We start from the raw sequence: 17,378 nt of genomic DNA, 5'->3' as shown, positions 1-17,378 counted from the left end.
TGGGGGCGGGGCGGTGAGCGGCGGCCGTAGTGGGAACCATGGGAGGCGGCTGGTGGTGGGCTCGGGCCGCCCGACTGGCCCGGCTCCGCTTCCGGGGGGCGCTGCTGCCGCCTCCGCGGCCCCGGAGCGGGGGCGCCCGAGGGTCCTTCGCCCCCGGCCACGGCCCCCGCGCCGGGGCTTCGCCGCCCCCCGTGTCCGAGCTGGACCGTGCGGACGCCTGGCTCCTCCGGAAGGCGCATGAGACAGGTCTGAGGCTGGGGCTGGGGTCGGCCCCGACGGGACAGGGGGTCCCGGATAGCCGAGCTGTCGGCGCGCGCGAGTGGGGGAAGGGGGTGGAGCTTCTGCTGGAAACAGGGCTGGGACTCCGGAGCGAGAAGGGCTTCCGTAAAAGCGCAGGGAAGCGCTTGCAAGAGCGCAGTCTGTCCGCATAGAAGTGCTTGCGGATGGGACGGTGTCCGGCTAGTGGGACGCAGTGGGGATTGGAAAGGTTGGTCGGGGTAGGACAGGCAGCCTTATAAAATTGCACTGCCTGGGCGAGAGAGGCATCCGAAGAGGGTGAAGGGCGAGGGTGTTGCCTACTGGAGGGGTCCGCCTTGGAGGAGCCAGTTCAGATCCAAGAGGCGACCACTCTGCATTAGGCGGGAGCGTGGATCCCATCAGAAGAAGGGGCGAGTTCCGGATTGGAGGAAGGAACAACCAATAAAAGAAAAGCTCTGGGCTGATTGGAGGGCCAGGTGATCCAGGCTGCAGGGGGAGGGGCCTCATGTGTCGATAGTGGATGGGGAGTGGGTGTGGGGTTTGTAACCCGGACCAGCCGGTTAGCGCCACACAAGGGATTTGAATGGATGTGAATAACAGCAAGGAAGTTCACACGCGGTAGCAGATGATTGGCGTTTGAGGCTCCCTGAAGGGGGAGGCTGGAGAGAGGCCTGGAGTGCAGAAGTTTGTCCCAGAGCGGGGAGGCGGGAGGGGGATACACACATGTATGGGGAGAGGAGGGGTGTTGACCAGGATGACCCCTCGGGATCTTCCTGTCCTCATATTTAAGTTCGGCAATTTTGGGGGCGCCTGGGTGGCTCAGTCGGTTAAGCGGCCGACTTCGGCTCAGGTCATGATCTCGCGGTCTGTGAGTTCGAGCCGCGCGTCGGGCTCTGTGCTGACAGCTCAGAGCCTGGAGCCTGTTTCAGATTCTGTGTCTCCCTCTCTCTGACCCTCCCCCGTTCATGCTCTGTCTCTCTCTGTCTCAAAAATAAACGTTAAAAAAAATTTAAAAATATATTAAATAAGTTCGGCAATTTTGGTTCCTAGATTCTCCTGCAGATTCTGCAGACTATGTTGAATCTTTGGTGCTGCAGAGTTTGGGGAGACGGCTCAGATGGATGGAAGCTACAGTTTGGCGGGGGTTAAGGTTAAGTGGAGGACCGTCAGGACCGGGTGGGGATTCGGGGTGCAATGGGATAACACTGTCTGGGCTGACAGGCTGATGCTGATTTCTTTCCCCTCCCCACCCACCCCTTCCTCCAGCCTTCCTCTCCTGGTTCCGCAATGGCCTCCTGGCATCAGGCATTGGGGTCATCTCCTTCATGCAGAGTGACATGGGTCGGGAAGCTGCCTACGGTGAGTGCAGACCCCCACTCCCGCCCCAACCAGGGAGTGTGGGCACTTGCTCCCCCACTGAGGAGGGCAGAACCCCCAACCTCCCCCGTGGGTGTAGATTCTTCCCTGCCCTGTCCCACCGCCACCCACTCTTTCCTCCCCCACCAGAAGCCACCTCATTTTCACGTGTGACTGTTGACCTTACATCCACCCGCCCCTGCTTTGTGGCCACTGGATCACCCGAGTGGGTGGCCCACGGGGTGGCTGTGGGTCCTTGTCCCCTCCGATCTGACTTTCCAACAAAGATGAGGGTCGCGACTTAGCCCCTCATGCTGGCCCAGCCCCAGACTGGCCCTGCCACTCCATCCCTGTCTTTGCTCTCAGACCAGCTCCCCACTCCGCCTCTGGTCCTGAACCCCACCTCCCCATCCGGGACACCTCCTCTGATACCGGTACCTTCTCATGTCCCTGACCTTGGCTCTGTACTACTCTTGACGCCTACCCTGCTTTTGAGTTTGCCTCATTCTCTAACTCCACCTCGGTCCCCGGAGTCATCTGGATCCCAGAACCCCTGCCCTGCCCCCCCCCCCCCCATCCCCCTCCCCACCCCGGCTTCTCCATCCGCCCCACTGCAGTGCCAGCCTGGGAGCTCAGGCCCTGCCTCTCCTTGACCGTGGCCTCCTGCCCTCTCGCACAGGCTTCTTCCTGCTGGGCGGCCTGTGCGTCGTGTGGGGCGGTGCCTCCTACGTTGTGGGCCTGGCTGCACTGCGGGGACCCATGCAGCTGTCGCTGGGGGGCGCAGCGGCGGGCGTGGGGGCCGTGCTGGCCGTGGGCCTGCTCTGGGCTTGTGCCGTCGGTCTCTACATGGGTCAGCTGGAGCTGGATGTGGAACTGGTACCCGAGGACGATGGGAGCGCCACCGCCGAAGGCCCCGACGAAGCCGGCCGGCCGCCACCGGAGTGAACAGCTGGGCTACGGGGGATGGCCGGGCGCTGGACGGCCTGAGGACCGGGACATTAAAACCTGACCCTTGTCCACATTCTGAGTGGCGGTTCCTGCGACCGGGAAGGGCGGGCATGGGAATCAGTAAAAGCAGGTGGAGGTAACCAAGGAGAAAGAAAAGGAGCGAGGGGCCCCAAGGCCCCGGGAGACTGAGCCACGGAGGGGGAGAAGGTGTTTAATTCTCAGGGAGGGCCATCGGGGCCGTGAGCCCCGCCCCTGCGCCCTCAGGGCCCCGCCCCTCCTTCAGGGTCCGGCTCTGGAGGCCGCTCTCCAGTCCTCAGTCACCCTTCCGCTGCACCCTGGTGCCCGCAGGCCCCGGGTACGACAGGCCCAGGGTGGGATAGAAGGCCTCGGGGAGGCCGGGCCCCGGGCCCAGCCTCTGCAGGTGCGGGTACATGAGACCCAGCTCCGCAGGGCCATAGCGGATGGTGCCGGGCGTGCACAGGCCCCGCACGACGGGGGGCAGGAAGCCCGCGTGGAGGAGGGAAGGTGGGGGGTCTCCAGGAGGCCCCAGGCCCCAGGGCCGCACCAGGTCCTGCTTCAGGGCCCCTGCCCGGATGACAGAAGTAAACTCGGGCCTGGGCAGGGCCGGGTGGCTGGACGGCTCCTCCTCCGCGCTGTCCTCCGGGTCTTTGGTCTCCCCCGGGCCAGGCTCCACTTTGATGCGTTTGCCCCGGGTCCGAGGGGGCTCATCCTTGTCTAGGGGGGCAGCCTGCTTCCCTTCCACCGGAGGCTCTGGCTCTGGAAGAGGGAGATACAAAGGGCACTGCGGGTGCGCGTCCCCAGCCCTCAGTCTTCCCATCTGTGGTCTAGACCTGCGTTGTCCAACAGAACTTTCCCCGATGACGTTCCGTATCTTTATGGTCCAACCGCATTAGCCACTGGCCACGTGAGGCTACGGGGCCCTCGAAATGTGGCGGGTGTGACTGAGAAACTGAACCGTTCAATTTTAATTGAACATGAGTCACCACTCATGGCTGGTGGCTCCCGGACTGGAGAGCACAGGTCCCAGAGGCCCCTGGGAGCTTCCCCCGGGGGCTGGGGTGCTGGGGGGTGGGAGGTGGGGCTCACCTGTGGGTTCTGGCTCTGGGCTGGACACGTCCTCACAGGCCACGCTGGCTGGAAGCTGGAAGGCGTCCAGAGGGGTCTGGCCACCCTCGGCTTGGCTGGGGACAACACAGGTGGGGTAGAGCCCCCACCCCATGGTACTTAGGGCTCATCACTGGACCCCCCAGGCTCCAAGCTGGCTTCTAGCCCCACAGCCCTGTCATCCGAGGCCAGACCCGGGCAGCCTGTGCCCCCCTGCCCCCGATGCCACCAACTAAATGTCCCCAGCATCTTCCTTTCAGGCCGCTGTTCCTCTTAGGGGCCCAAATCCAGGCCCAGCAAAGCCAGAGACGTGGGTGGCAGCAGACGGCCCTTCCCCTCCTCCACCAGCATTGCCTGGCATTTCCGGGACTTGCCCCCACTTCCTCCCTGGGCTCCCAGCCCCCGTCGTGCGTCCCTCAGAACTCTCATTTCGAGGCAGCCAGAGGGGTCTTTCCACAAAGCAGATTTGACTGTGACCCTCTCCAGCCTTGAAGCCTGCCGTGGCTCCCCAGTGCCCCGGAATCAAATCCAGACCCTCTGCCTGGGCTGAGGCCACTTCAAAGCCGCCCCCCTGCACGTAAGGTCTCGCCACCTCCAAGCCTCTCCTCTCACTGTCCCCTTTCCCCTTCCTGTTTTCAGGCACCTCTGGGTTCTTGTCCTCTTCGAGAAGCCCTCCCTGAAGAGCCTCCACCCCAAGCCCCCTTCCCGGTGAGGCCGGCCGGGGACAGCCCTCACCTGAGCACGTAGCTGACCCACAGCACGTGGCGCTCCCCGGGGCTCTTCCCGCTCACGGCCACGGTGGCCACGGACTGCAGCCACACAAAGCCCCCGGCTCGCTGCAGCCAACGGTAGTAACCGGTCATCACCTGACCCTTGTCCAGCACTGGGCCCAGCGCAGGGACGGGGTGAGACAGTTGCAGAGAGACAGGTGGACAGGAAGGCGGGGGACGAGAGAGGGAGACAGGGGCAGAAAGGGTGGCGGCAGGGAGGAGACGGGGGGGGGGGGGGGGGGGAGGGAGAGAGGCAGAGAGGCAGAAAACGAAAACCGGGCTGGGGGGCCCGCTGGATTTTTAAGGGTGGGCCCGGGAGCCCCCCCGGCCCCTTTCCCCCCCCCCCCCGGGGGGGGTCCCCCCGGGGGGGCCGCCCCGGGGGGGGGGGGGGGGGGGGTTGTGGACTCAGGCCTGGGGTGCCGGCAGACAGGGGTTCTCACGGTCCAGGTGGCTTTGGCGGATCCTGGCTGCGTCCTGGCCGTGGACAAACTGGTAGCAGCTGCGGCCCACAAGCTCTGAGGGCCCCAGGTCCATGTGGTCGCTGACTCTGAGCACAGGGGGCGACAGAGCGAGGAGGTGAGAAGGGCTCTGAGACAACAGGGTTGGGGGCAAAGAGGCAGGGTTGGTTCTGGAACCCCCAGCTCCGAAATCTTGCTCTGGAGCGCTCTGGGCCTCAGTTTAACCCTCGGTACAATGGCGGTGTCATACCAGCGTCCCGCCTGGAGTGGCTGTGGGCCTCGTGGGGTGGCCCCGGGCTCCCCGAAGTCACTAGGAGCGTGGGGGCTATTTCGCGATTTAATTTTCCCCACCGCGTGGTGCAGGGCGCAACCCGCCCCACCCCCAAAGGCCCTGCCCTCCGGCCCCCTCCTTCCAGGACCTCCTCCCTCGCTGCTCTTGTGTCCCCCTGGATCCCCAGAGCCCCCCCCCCCACCTGCCCGCAGTCCTGGCTCCCCCGTGTGGCCCCATCCGCCCGCCTCGGCCCCCCGACCCCGGTACCTGCTCTCACAAGCAAGGATGGTGAGACCCAGGCTGAGGCGGAAGACGATCATGTGTCCGTGTAGTGGCAGCTCAGCCAGTGGGGCTGGGGGCAACGTGTGGCCCAGAGCCACCAGGCCCAGGGAGCGGGCCCGAAGGCGCCCAGTGACGTGGATGACCTGTGGGCGACAGGCGGGCTTGGAGGAGAGGCCTGGCGAGGCCACCACCCCGCCGGTGCCGGGGCACAAGGACATAGCTGGCAGGAATGTGGGAGCATCCCCCCCCCCCCCGGTCCCCCGCAGGAGAGGAGACCCAGGAGTCAGCAGCCGGGGCCAGAGAGCTGACCCTCACCTTGTACCCCGAGGCCTTGACGTGCAGCCCCCGCTTGGTGAGGGTAGATTTCATGCGGATGAAGAAGGAACGCTCCTGGGCCCGGGAGAAGTGAGGCACCTCGGCGGGGCTGGCCTCTGGGGGTGGAGAGTGAAGGAAGGTTAGGAGGAGGTCCTGAAGGAGAAACACACACAGGCCGTCCCTGCCCCCCAGCCCCGTACATCTAGCCAGACAAGGTCAAGGCCACAGCCTGAGGGTTACACAACCTCACTGAAGTCGCAGACTAACCTCCCCTCTGAGCTACAGCTGAACGGGTCTCTTCTAAAGCTCAGATATGACCCCGGCCCCTCCCTGCCCTGAAACTGCCATGGCTCCCTAGGACCCTTGGGAGAAAGCTCAGCTCCTCACCTTGGCCTAAAACTTCCGCAAGAACTGCCTCCCGCTGACACCATCTCTAGCTACAGCCTCCAGGTCTCAGGGTAGACAGCTCCTCCTCCAGGAAGCCCTCCCTGACCCCCCCCCCCCCAGGCTGGGTCAGCCATCCCTCTGGGGTCTCTCAGCCCAGTCCCGACCACTTTGGATTATCATTCTCTAGGGACTGGTCGGCCTGCCCACACCCGGACTGTGAGCACAGGGAGGGTAGGGCTGGGGATGCTGCCATCCCTGTGTCCCCAGCCCTCCCCAGCCCAGAGCAGGGGCTCTGGGTATAAGAAACAAGAAAGACTCACAAATACAGGTTAGTCTGTAAATCCCGTGATACGTTCTTGTAACTGCTCACCGCCAGACGAACCTGTTTCTCAATCTTTGATGCAAACCTAATCACCTTCCCCAGTGGACCCACAAACATCTCCCAAGCGTGCAGGCCCTGATGATAGCTCAGATATTTTTGCTGTTAAGCAAACCCAACAGAAGAAAACCCTCCTTACGGGAAAGTTAACCTCCTAGTCCCCCCACATCTCAGAGCTAAAAGAAACTTCCAGGGTAATCTCCCAACACCCTCCTTCTCTGACATGGACTGGAATTTTCCACCGCAGGGAAGGACTAGAAACACAGATGCAAGAGCCAGACAAACCCGGGCTGCGGTCCAGACCAACCACGTACAGCTGTGTGACCCGGGCCAATTAACTTAACCTCTCTGCGCTGTGCCTCAGTTTCCACCTCTGCAAAATGAAGGCAGTTCCCCGCTTGTGGGGTGGTGATTAGGATTCCAATTACGCAGTTAAAGGCGCAGCATGGGGAAAGCCCGTGAAGCGCGGGCTTTGTCGTTACCAAAGCCTGGTCCCATCTGTCCCCCACAAGCAGTGGCAAGAGGGGTCTTTCCAAAGCTCGACTCCGGGGGAGCCAGGCAACCTTAGGCAGCTTAGGCAATTTTCGGGAGCCAAGTCGCGTTGCCTTGGTTCAGACTCTGATGCATCTTGCAAAACTTTGCACAACTCGAAGCAGAGTGGGTTTTGTAACAACAAGCCCTACACCCTTGAGGCCGCGTGACTTTGGGGCCCCTGGAATTACCGATCTCAGGAGTGTCTGCAAGCGAGGAAGAAGACGAGGAGGAGGAGGAGGAGGGGACGGAGGGCGGCGTGGGGGGCCCGGGAGTCCGGGCCCGGAGCCCCAGTTGCTCCAGCACTTCTGAGTGGTCCCCGGGATGGATGTAGTCGAAGACGCTGCTACCCGTCAGCTCCACCTGCCGGCGAAAGAGGGGACGGCAGAGGGCGGGTAAGATGCGCGCGCAGCCACTCGCCCGGCGGTCAGCCTCCGGCTCGCTCGCCTAGGTTGCAGGCGCGCTTCACGCCAGTCTCGTGTTTTTATTAGGATTGCTTTTTAACCTTTTAAAAAGAAGAATACAAACTTTCAGGCTCTTCTTAAGCCTTCCCACTTCAAACCCGGCGATCGTTAGGATTTTCTGCACCTGCTTACTCTATTAAGCTGTGTACTGGGTTGTCGTAGCCTCCATTTTACCCAACTCCCACCCACTCACAGCAAAAAACTGTGCCCTGAAACGAATCACAGGATGTCCCCGCAGGAATGGCAATCAGGATGCAAGCAGTGGAATGTTTCTCGAACTCTTTAAAGAGTTAGAACTTTTTGAAGCGTCTGGGTGGCTCAGTTGGTTAAGCATTCGACTCGATTTCCGCTCAGGTCCTTATCTCACGGGGTCCTGCGTTAGAGACCCACATCGGGTTCTTCACTGATAGCGAGGAGCCTGCTTGAGTTTCTCTCTCCCTTCCTCTCTGCCCCTCCCCTGCTCGCTCTTTTTCTGTCTCAAAATAAGTAAACATTAAAAAAAAAAAAAACAAGAATAACTTTTTTAATCAGACAGACTTTCACACTGAATTCACCCCAAACTCTCAGAGCAGTTGCCCTTCTCTCCACACCTCCCCTGGTCCAGGCCCCCAACTTTTCTCTGCTGTCTTCCTGCCCCAGGGTCCTCCCTGGTGCTCTGGCCTTCAGTCCCCAAACACCCTTGCTAAATTACTCACCTGACCATGGCCCGCCTCCTCTCAGAAACCTCTCAGAGCTCCCACTGCCCCTGGGCTTGGGGTCCCAGGCTCCCCTCTGTCCCTCATCCCTCCGAACTCCTCCTCATGAAACCCTTCCGTGCACCAGCTTCCAGCTTTTCCTCCACTTCTCCCTCCCTCCCTTCCCCTTGGCCACATGCCCCTACCTCCAGGGTCTTCCCCCTCCACATATCTCCAACAACTCACTGTAAAGGTGCTCACAAAGGCCAAATACCTAGCATTGAATTTTCTAGATTTACCATTTGCCAAAACCTTTTTTTTTTTTTTAATTTATTTTTGGGACAGAGAGAGACAGAGCATGAACGGGGGAGGGGCAGAGAGAGAGGGAGACACAGAATCAGAAGCAGGCTCCAGGCTCTGAGCCATCAGCCCAGAGCCCGACGCGGGGCTCGAACTCACGGGCCGCGAGATCGTGACCTGGCTGAAGTCGGACGCTTAACCGACTGCGCCACCCAGGTGCCCCAGCCAAAACCTTTGTAATAGTGATAACAGAGGACAGTGATTTGTACCGAATGTATTGGTAGTAGGAAGGCCACAAGGAGCCAGGCCCCCCAGGATTGGGAGTCCGTTTCCGTTTCTGCTATATATATATATATATATATATCCAAAGCAGGCTCCAGGCTCTGAGATGTCAGCACAAGCCCCACGTGGGACTTGAACTCAGACTGTGAGATCATGACCTGAGCCAAAGTCGGGCACTTACCCGACTGAGCCACCCAGGCGCCCCCTCCCCTGCCTTTTACCTTTCAGTGCCAGCTGCAGGAGCTGGGGGCAGACACAGCTGGCTGAGATAGGAAAAGCAAGCCAGTTCACTAACACGCTACAGAAAATCTTCCAAAGTTGGCAAAACCCAAGCCCTTACGATGCAAATCGCTGTGCATTCTTTACAATTGTGGAGGAAAAAAAAAAAAAAAGCGAGTTTTGGTAAATATGGCGCATTTGGCAAACACTCATGGGCAAACTGACCTTTCTGCTAATTTGCCGTCTTCAAATTGACCAGCTACTTTAATAGCCCCCCCTCTCGCCTGTAAGGAGGGGCCACGTGGGGTTCCCAGGGGTGCACTTTGGGAACCACGGATGCAGCCCACTTTTCGGGCTGGGATGGTGAGGCCAGGAGAGAGGAAGGGCATGCAGGGGCCAGCAAGGGAGACGGTGGCCGGGCCAGTCCAGGCAGCCCGCTGCGGGCCCCTTACCTGTGAGAGACCCAGATAAATGGAGACGGTCTCTGAAATGTAGAGGAATTTCCCTTCCTGGTTCAAGGCAAACACGAAGCCATCCAGGGACTAGAGTGGGGAGAAATAGGGGGCGGAGAGAGGAGCGCTGGGCGTCTGTCTGTCCAGCAGGCAAGTGGTAAGAGATTCTAAAAGCTGGATCTCCACCTAGGATGGATTAATCGGGGGGGTGGGGAGGGGAAGGGGATCGGGTGGCCCTCGGAAAGGGGGCCCTCGCTGGGATGGATGCTGAAGAAAAGGGTGCTGCTCGCCAGAGGTGGCCGCCAGGTGGCAGCAATGAGCAGCAGGCAGGGAAGGGGCCTCACCTGCAAGATGTGTCCTCCCAGGTGCTGCTCGAAGACTTCGGAGACCAGCGCCACGGGGCCCCTGTGGCTGGGGGCTGGGGGCAAAGGGAGGGGTGAGGCCGGGGCCTGTTGGCCCCCATTCGAGCCAGGCTACAAACCCCGCTCTCTTCTCCCCGGTCCCGCAGCCACCTTGGGGTACTGGGGACCCCGGGCCCTGTCGGGGAGAAACCTGGGCTGGGGGGAAGGGTGGAAGGGGCAGAAGTGGGCTGAGACACACAGAGACAGGGAGAGACACCAGAGGATGCAGACAGGGGCCCGTCCGTCCGTTTGTCCATCCATCCAATCCAGGCAGAAACTCCCTGAGCACCAACTGTGCGCCAGGCCCTGTCCTAGGGCCACCGAGGTGACCGGGGCGGCCTGGTTCTCCCCTCCCAGGCCAGAGGCAGATACACAACACGCAAGAAACTAAAAAAATCCAGGGGCGCCTGGCTGGCTCAGTCGGAGGAGCAAGACATTTGATCTCGGGGTCGGGAGTTCAAGCCCCACGTGGGGTGTGGAACATACTTAAAAAAAAAAAAAAGTGAAACATTACTCAAGACCCAAGAGGCCACACACTGTGTGATTCCATTTCTATGAACTGTCCGGGGAACAGGGCAAATCTACGGAGACAGGAAGTAGATTAGTGGTTGCCCAGGGGCTGATGGGAGTGTCTGCCGATGTGGGCAGGGCTTTTTCAGGAGGCAGTGAAAATGTTCTGGAACTAGGGGCACCTGGGTGGCTCAGTCGGTTAAGCATCTGACTTCGGCTCAGGGCTTCATCTCATGGGTCGTGGGTTCGAGCCCTACATCAGGCTCTGCGCTGACAGCTCAGAGCCTGCTTGGGATTCTCTCTCTCCTTCTCTGCCCTTCCCCCAGTCATGTGCACGCTCATTCTTTCTCTCAAAATAAATAAACTTAAAAAAATTAAAATCTTGGCGCGCCTGGGTGACTCAGTAGGTTAAGCATCTGACTTCTGACTTCAGCTCAGGTCATGATCTCACGGTGTATGGGTTCGAGTCCCGCATCGGGCTCTGTGCTGACAGCTCAGCTCAGAGCCTGGAGCCTGCTTCGGATTCTGTGTCTCCCTCTCTCTGCCCCTCCCCGGCTGGCTCTCTGTCTCTCTCAAAAAAAAAAAAAAAAAAAAAAAATTAAAAAAAAAAAAAAAGAGGTGGAGAGAAAAGAAAGGAGATGTCCAGGAGAAATACAGGGAAAGACAGTGACAGGAGGTCATGTCAAATGGGACAAAGGGCAAAGAGCGCCGAGGGGTGGGGGGGCGGTGGATGGAGGCTGTTCCCACGCAGGTCCCTCTCCCTGACCCTGCAGAGAAACACCTCCCAAGGGGCTCTATGTCCAGATCAGGGAGCCAGGGGACTCCGTGACCTTGAGGGTGGGCAAGTGGCTGGCTCCTGCAGGCCTAAGGGTCCTGGTCTGGTGCCCAGCCCCAGGGCCGGCCCTCCCTGGCTGTGTGCCCTGGGACCAGCCCCTTCACCTCTCTGTGCCTCAGTTTCCTCCTCTGTCAAGTGGATTTGCAAAGAGCGCGGACCTCACAGGCTGGTTGAGCACTCAGCGTAAGGAACAGAAAGGGCCCCCCCCGCACCCGCCAGGCACACCTCAGGTGCTCCCAAACACAGGGCCAGGATCAGTATTAATAGTGTGATTACTATTGTTATTTCCAGACCCTCAAAACACCAGGCGGCCAAACCCCCGCCCCGGCGCCCCCATCAGGACTCAGCACCCCCCCACAAGACATCTAAGCCACGCCTCCTCCCGGAAGCACCTCCCCCGCTGTTCGCACCCTTTTCCCACCGCTGGCTGGAGCACCAGGAACAATAAATGGGGGGGGGGGTGCTGATGGGGACCCCTCCCCCGAGATGCAGCGCGAACCAGCCGGGTGACAGGCAGGAACAATGCTGCCTGCTAATTGTCGCAATTTTCTCCTGTCATTTTTGCTAATTCCTTCATTTTCCCGCTCACAGGATCAGCCCAGGTCAGACTGAACGGCTGCAATTAACAGCGTTAATGGGCACGTCGGATGAGGGGGGTGCGCGGGGGGAGGGCTTGCTGTTCCCCCGTTGGGACGGGAGCTTTGGGGTCGGTCCCCCTCGCTGACTGATGCGTCCTATTACCCCCAGCCCCCCCTCCCTCCCCAAACCCAACTCCAGACCCCTGCCTCCGCGTTCCGTTCCGGCCTCTCCAGGCAAATGCCTCAGCTCCTCTGTCCCCCCAATTCGGCAGGTGGCTCTTTACTGCTCCCAGATCTGCCCCCTGCTCACGCCCCACCCCCAACCATCACTCACTCACTCAACAAACATTCGCTGCGCTTTTTTTTGGAGCCTGACTGGCCGCTGGAGAAGAAAAACTGTCCTAGTTGTCATCACAGAGCTGGGACTGAGGGACCCAGGGGAGAAGGAGACTCCCGGGGGTCTGATCACCTCCTATTCTCAATTGCTCAGAGAGATTCCCCGACCAGGTGGTGGGGAGGAAGTCCAGAGAGGGAAACCCTGCTCCCAGGAGGGGCAGGCCCCGCGGGCCAGATGGGGCACCTTCCTCAGCCTCAATTGTAAACTGGGTCTCATGCTAGAGCGTGAATGGGTTCGTGCGTGTGAACAACACACAGCCAGGCACACAGTAGGGACCAAATTCCCGAGTCCTGCCCTTATTCTTACCAGGTACGGTGGATAACTTGGGGGCACCTCTACCTTTCCAGATAATTCCTTGCCGTTGGCCCTGACCTCTCTCTTTCTCCCACCCACGGCCGTTTTCAGCACATCCCTCTTCTGATTCCCACCACCCCTCACCCCACGGCCCCCGCCCTGGTCTAGCTGCCCCACCAGGCAGGAGCCTGGACCATTGCACTCGCGTCCCCACTGGGCTCCCTGCTTCCACCTCTGGCTCCCGTCCCACTTGGGCTAACAGCCAAAGTCCTCACCAAAGCCCACGAGGCCCTGCAGGGCCTGGTTCCGGCTGTCTACTCTCTGCCTCAACTACTTACTTCTCTCTGACTACTTGGCCTCATTGTGCCCTGCAGCCAGTAAGCAGACTCCTGCCTGCCTCAGGGCCTTTGCACATATTCCCTCAGTCCAGACAGCTTTCCTTCCAGCTTTTCTCACGGCTTGCTTCCTCACCTCCTTCCAGTCTCAGCTCAAAGGTCACTTCCTCAGAGTGAGGCTGGGCCTGACCTGTGAATTAAGATGTCAACCCCCTCCTCCCCTCACTCTGTTCCATGGCCACCCAACAAATACTTAGGGAGCCCTTACTGTGCCCCAGGAACTGTCCCAGGCTCGGGGAACACGGTGTCATGGGGGAGAGACACAATAGACAATAAGTGCTTTGGAAAGAAAGAAGGCAGGCAAGGAAGACAAGAGAGCGTTGTCAGTTTTAACAGAGTGGTCAGGGCAGGCCTCCCTGAAGAGCTGACTTTTGGAAGGAAGGGAGCTCCTGAGGGAGGGCACAGCAAGTGCAAAGGCCCTGGGGTAGGAACATGTTTCTCTGAGGAATAGCGAGATAGCCACTGTGTGTGTGTGTGTGTGTGTGTGTGTGTGTGTGTGTGTGTGGTAGTGTGTGTGGGGGTTTGAAGAGGTGAGAGGGGCAGAAAAATGAGATCAGAGAGGTGAGGGACAGTGGGCACACCACGAAGGGCTGGTAGGTCCACCCTTGAGGTCAGGGACTTTGTCCTGTCCCTAGAACAGGGCCTGGCACCGAGAAGTGTTCGATGACGCTGAATGAATGACGACCACTGATCTAAGATCCAAGCTGTCTCCTCCCCGGACGTGGAGGTCCAGGGCTAGGCTTCCGCATCTGTTGTGCTGTTTTACAGACACAGAGGGAGGCCCAGAGACAGGCCGAGACCCGCAAGACCCCCGGAGACCTGTGGACGTGCCAGGTCTGGAGGCTGAGGAGGTGCACTCTGAAGACAGTTTGGATCTCAGCCGGGCCCAGGCTTGACCGGTGGGTGAACGGCTTCTCCTCTCTGGGGCTCAGTTTTCCACTTCTATAAAATGGGAATCGGGGCGCCTGGGTGGCTCAGTCGGTTAAGCGACTGACTTGAGCTCAGGTCATGATCTCACAGTTCGTGAGTTCGAGCCCCACATTGGGCTCTGTGCTGACAGCTCAGAGCCTAGAGACTGCTTCAGATTCTGTGTCTCCCTCTCTCTCTGCCCCTCCCTCCTCGTGCTCTCTCAGAAATAAATAAACGTTAAAAAACTAAAAAAAGAAAAGAATTAAAAAAAAATGGGAATCAACACTGCTCTCCTAGTGTTTGTGAGAGGATTGAGTTTTGTTATTTTTTTATTAAAACGCTTTTTTTTTTTTTAATGTTTCTTTACTTCTGAGAGAGAGACAGAGAGAGAGCATGAGCAGGGAAGGGGCAGACACAGACAGAGACATAGAATTCGAAGCAGGCTCCAGGCTCTGAGCTGTCAGCCCAGAGCCCGACGTGGGGCTCGAACTCACACACTGTGAGATCATGACCTGGGCGGAAGTCGGCCGCTTAACTGACTGAGCCACCCAGGCGCCCCGGGTTCAGTGAGTTAAAAAAATAAAATAAAATAAAATAAAATAAAATTGGCGAGTTATTTGTCTATATTACTGAGGAAGCCACAGAATGGGAGACACACGGCTTTGCTCTCTGACTAGCTAAGACCCTGTCCTCAGTTTCCCCGTGTGAACTACGGAAACAGGCGCTTGACCTCTTGTTGGGGCCCCTGGGAGGCAGGAGATGCCTCCAAATGCCTACTTTAGGGGATCCGGGAGGGAGTCCACGCAGTACCTCCCACACGGGGCCGGGGGAGGGGGAGGGGGGGGGCTCCCCAGGAATACAGGAGGGGGGCCTCGACGGAGTCTGCGGTCTGCCCCCTCGGTGCTGTGTCCTCAGCGGGCTCCTGTCCCCTTCAAGTGCCCATCCGGGCAGCGGGAGGTGGTGGGAGGGGGGGGAGCTGGACGCCGGAGGGACTATCTCAACACCCCCTCCCTTCCTTTCTCTCCCGGCGTTCGGGACAATAGACAAGATGTTTATCCCCCCGCCGGCGCACATGTTGTTCGCGGTAATGACAGTAATCAGCCGCGCTAATGCCGCATTCTCTGGGCGCCAGTCAATTCGCCTAATTACCGCCTGGGAAGCCGGATTATTTAAATTTAAATGGTGATTTATTGCGAGCTTAATCAATGCTATTTTCTCTCCCCCCCCACCTCCTCCCCTGGGACCGGGGGGCAGGAGGGGACCTGGAGCCCCTCCAACCTCACCCTAAGGACACCCGTTCTTCTGGGGGGCCCCGTCGCCTGGGGTGCCCCGTCGCTGTCACCTGCCACCTCAGATTTACACGATTCACTGTCTTCTAGTTGAGTGAAGCAGTAATACATAAAACAAGCAATAACAGTAACATAACACTGCTATGCATCCATCAGGAATAAAGGTGAGTTTTAGAGGCGCCTGGGGGGCTCCGTCGGTTACGCGGCGGACTTCGGCTAGGTCACGATCTCGGGGTCCGTGAGGTCAAGCCCCGCGTCGGGCTCTGTGCTGACGGCTCCCAGCCCGGAGCCTGCTTCGGATTCTGTGTCTCCCTCCCTCTCTGCTCCTCCCCCACTCACACTCTGTCTTTCTCGCTCTCAAAAATAAACAAACATTAAAAAAATTGAATTCCAATAAAAGTCGCTATCTGTGTATCTGTATCTGTCCTTTACCTAACTCTATATTTTTACAGATGACAGATTGCATTTCTTTGTTCATTTCATTATTGGGTCTTGGCTACTGGGATGTCAGCCTGTGCAGGACTTTTCTCAAGTTTGTTTCCTGCTGGCTCCTCTACTCAGAACAGTAGCGGGCACACAGTAGGTGCTTAAGAAACTGCAGGTTCCGCAAGGTAACCAGTGGCACTAAGGGTCGCTACATACTCATTGCCCAGGCTGTGCCAAGTATATCCAGGCTCTTCGCACACATCCCCTGGCTTCCTTCTCGGCTCTCCGGGTGTCTGTGTGCGGACTTTCATCAGGATTCCCATTTCACATGTGAGGCACAGAGAGGTAAGGCGACCTGCCCAGGGTCACAACGCTGGGGAGTGGCCGGGATGGGGGTGGGAGGGTGGGCAGGGACCCAGGAGAGTCTTTCTGAAGCTCTCTCCGTCTTACCTGCCACATTCTACTGTCTCCCTCCCGCTTTCCCAAACTGGGAATTCTGACTCCAGAGTCCTTGTGCTCAAGTCTGAGTGAGGGGGTTTCTTGCCCATGAGTGGATAGGAGGCCCAGGCTGGGCCCCCTCTGTCCCGCCCATGGAGCTGCGGGCCTCCTTTGGGAAAATGATTCATCTTCCCTAATAAAAATAATAGCATTTACTAGTGGTCTGATCCCTGGTGGCCAAAATTCACGAACTCATCCCTACCTCGTGTGCCCATTTAACAGATGAATAAACGGAGGCTCGGAGACTAGAAGCCACCTGATAGCGACACACAGAGGATCTGGTTGATTCCAAACCTCGTGCTCCCTCTCGGCCAAGAAGGAACTGGGCAAAAGCTGGTGGGCCCTTCACGTTCCCACTTGCCCCCCCCCTCCGCCCCCGTCCCCTGCGCACGCGCACTCACCGAGGCCGGCCGGTGGCCCCGCGGCCCGCAGTCCCCAGGGCGGCGCCCCGAGGGCGGCGAAGCGGCGCAGGCGGAGGTAGGTGACGCTGAGGCGCACGATGGACGCCTTGTCCAGCTGGCTCGAGATGGCTCCGGGCAGCGGGAGCAGCTTGGCCAGCTCGAAGAACTCCAGGTTCTCCTTTCCGCGCCGCGAGCGCGCCGCGTTACGGGACTTCTCCTTGCGCTGCGCCTGCAGGCTGGGCGGGCGGCGCGGAGGGGGCGTCAGCGGGGCCCCCGGCGCTCAGGGGTCCGCGGCCTGGGGGAGCCCTGCCCTCGGGGCCTCGGAACGGGGTCGGGACGTGGGAAGTGGGTTCGACACTGGAGGTGGGGGCGGAACCCGCGTGTGGATGCTGCACCCGGCCGTGGGGACAGAACCCCGGGGTGTAAATCAATTCTGGGGCGGGGGGAGGGAGGAGGCAGAGGGGAGAAATGAGAACGTTGGGTATGAACTCTGAGGAAGGGGGGGTAGGAACAGAACGTGGTGGGGGTTGTTTGTAGAACAAAGGTTGAGCTTCCCGGGGTAAGAAATTCTAGCTCCGGAGGGCGGGGCGGAAAGCCGAGTGTGAATTCTCCCAGGACGCCCTTGGGGGCGGGGCCACGGCCCGGGGGGCGGGGCTTTGCTCACCAGGGTCCGGGCGGGGCCTTGACCACTAGCCCAGGCAGAAAGTCCCACGGGACGCTGCGGCCACGACCTCCCCCGCACTTGACCTCGCCTCCGCCGCCACTGCTGGGGTAGGGGGTCGCCATCTCCGCGGGGTGGGGAGGGGGGGGCTCAGGCGGACTCAGGGCAGCCTCGAGACCCGCGTCTCCTGCCGCGGGAAGGCAGCGCTCGGTGCCTGCGGGGGTACCCCGGGGACCTGCTGGGGAAACTGAGGTCCGTGAGGGGCTCGGGGTCCCAGCAAGGAGCTGGGGCCGGATGGTGCCTCAGTTTCTCC

At 59.8% G+C, this 17,378-nt stretch overlaps 2 protein-coding genes across 7 annotated transcripts in view; one reads left to right on the top strand and one right to left on the bottom strand.

Annotated features, from left to right (window-relative positions):
• On the top strand, positions 1-2,635 carry TMEM160 (transmembrane protein 160). 2 transcript variants are annotated; one of them, XM_040457503.1, is made up of 3 exons: positions 1-246; positions 1,525-1,617; positions 1,981-2,280. In XM_040457503.1, the coding sequence occupies exons 1-3, from the start codon at positions 39-41 to the stop codon at positions 2,265-2,267; spliced, it is 588 nt and encodes a 195-aa protein (XP_040313437.1). In that variant the 5' UTR covers positions 1-38; the 3' UTR covers positions 2,268-2,280. The 2 variants fall into 2 exon arrangements, with proteins under 2 accessions (XP_040313437.1, XP_040313438.1); XM_040457504.1 differs by lacking the exon at positions 1,981-2,280 and adding an exon at positions 2,294-2,635 and having other exon boundaries at positions 6-246.
• Positions 2,636-2,753: 118 nt separating this feature from the next.
• NPAS1 (neuronal PAS domain protein 1) overlaps positions 2,754-17,378 on the bottom strand; it is a 16,056-nt gene continuing 1,431 nt past the window's right edge. Inside the window, exons 2-12 of one of the 5 annotated variants that reach the window (XM_040457498.1) lie at positions 17,069-17,312; positions 16,405-16,640; positions 9,816-9,889; positions 9,472-9,561; positions 7,272-7,443; positions 5,784-5,899; positions 5,454-5,611; positions 4,898-5,004; positions 4,423-4,570; positions 3,670-3,764; positions 2,754-3,339 (exon numbers count right to left, since the gene is read on the bottom strand). In XM_040457498.1, coding sequence (XP_040313432.1) covers positions 2,876-3,339; positions 3,670-3,764; positions 4,423-4,570; positions 4,898-5,004; positions 5,454-5,611; positions 5,784-5,899; positions 7,272-7,443; positions 9,472-9,561; positions 9,816-9,889; positions 16,405-16,640; positions 17,069-17,190 — 1,782 coding nt within the window. In that variant the 5' untranslated portion in view covers positions 17,191-17,312 and the 3' untranslated portion in view covers positions 2,754-2,875. The remainder of the gene's footprint in view (positions 3,340-3,669; positions 3,765-4,422; positions 4,571-4,897; positions 5,005-5,453; positions 5,612-5,783; positions 5,900-7,271; positions 7,444-9,471; positions 9,562-9,815; positions 9,890-16,404; positions 16,641-17,068; positions 17,313-17,378) is intronic. The other 4 variants (XM_040457499.1, XM_040457500.1, XM_040457501.1 and 1 more) reach the window with 4 other exon arrangements.

The sequence above is a fragment of the Herpailurus yagouaroundi genome, unplaced genomic scaffold (assembly GCF_014898765.1).
Source record: "Herpailurus yagouaroundi ecotype Mexico unplaced genomic scaffold, PumYag 220, whole genome shotgun sequence".
NCBI lineage: Eukaryota > Metazoa > Chordata > Mammalia > Carnivora > Felidae > Herpailurus > Herpailurus yagouaroundi.
This window is presented reverse-complemented; position numbering and strand designations above follow the sequence as displayed.

What these genes read in the sequence shown, in the direction of transcription:
- TMEM160 (XM_040457503.1), top strand. Translation starts at nt 39, where the DNA reads ATGGGAGGCGGCTGGTGGTGGGCTCGGGCCGCCCGACTGGCCCGGCTC. An exon ending in CCGGAAGGCGCATGAGACAG is followed by an intron (nt 247 to 1,524) that starts GTCTGAGGCTGG and finishes CCCTTCCTCCAG; the next exon opens with CCTTCCTCTCCTGGTTCCGC. An exon ending in GGGTCGGGAAGCTGCCTACG is followed by an intron (nt 1,618 to 1,980) that starts GTGAGTGCAGAC and finishes CTTTGCTCTCAG; the next exon opens with ACCAGCTCCCCACTCCGCCT.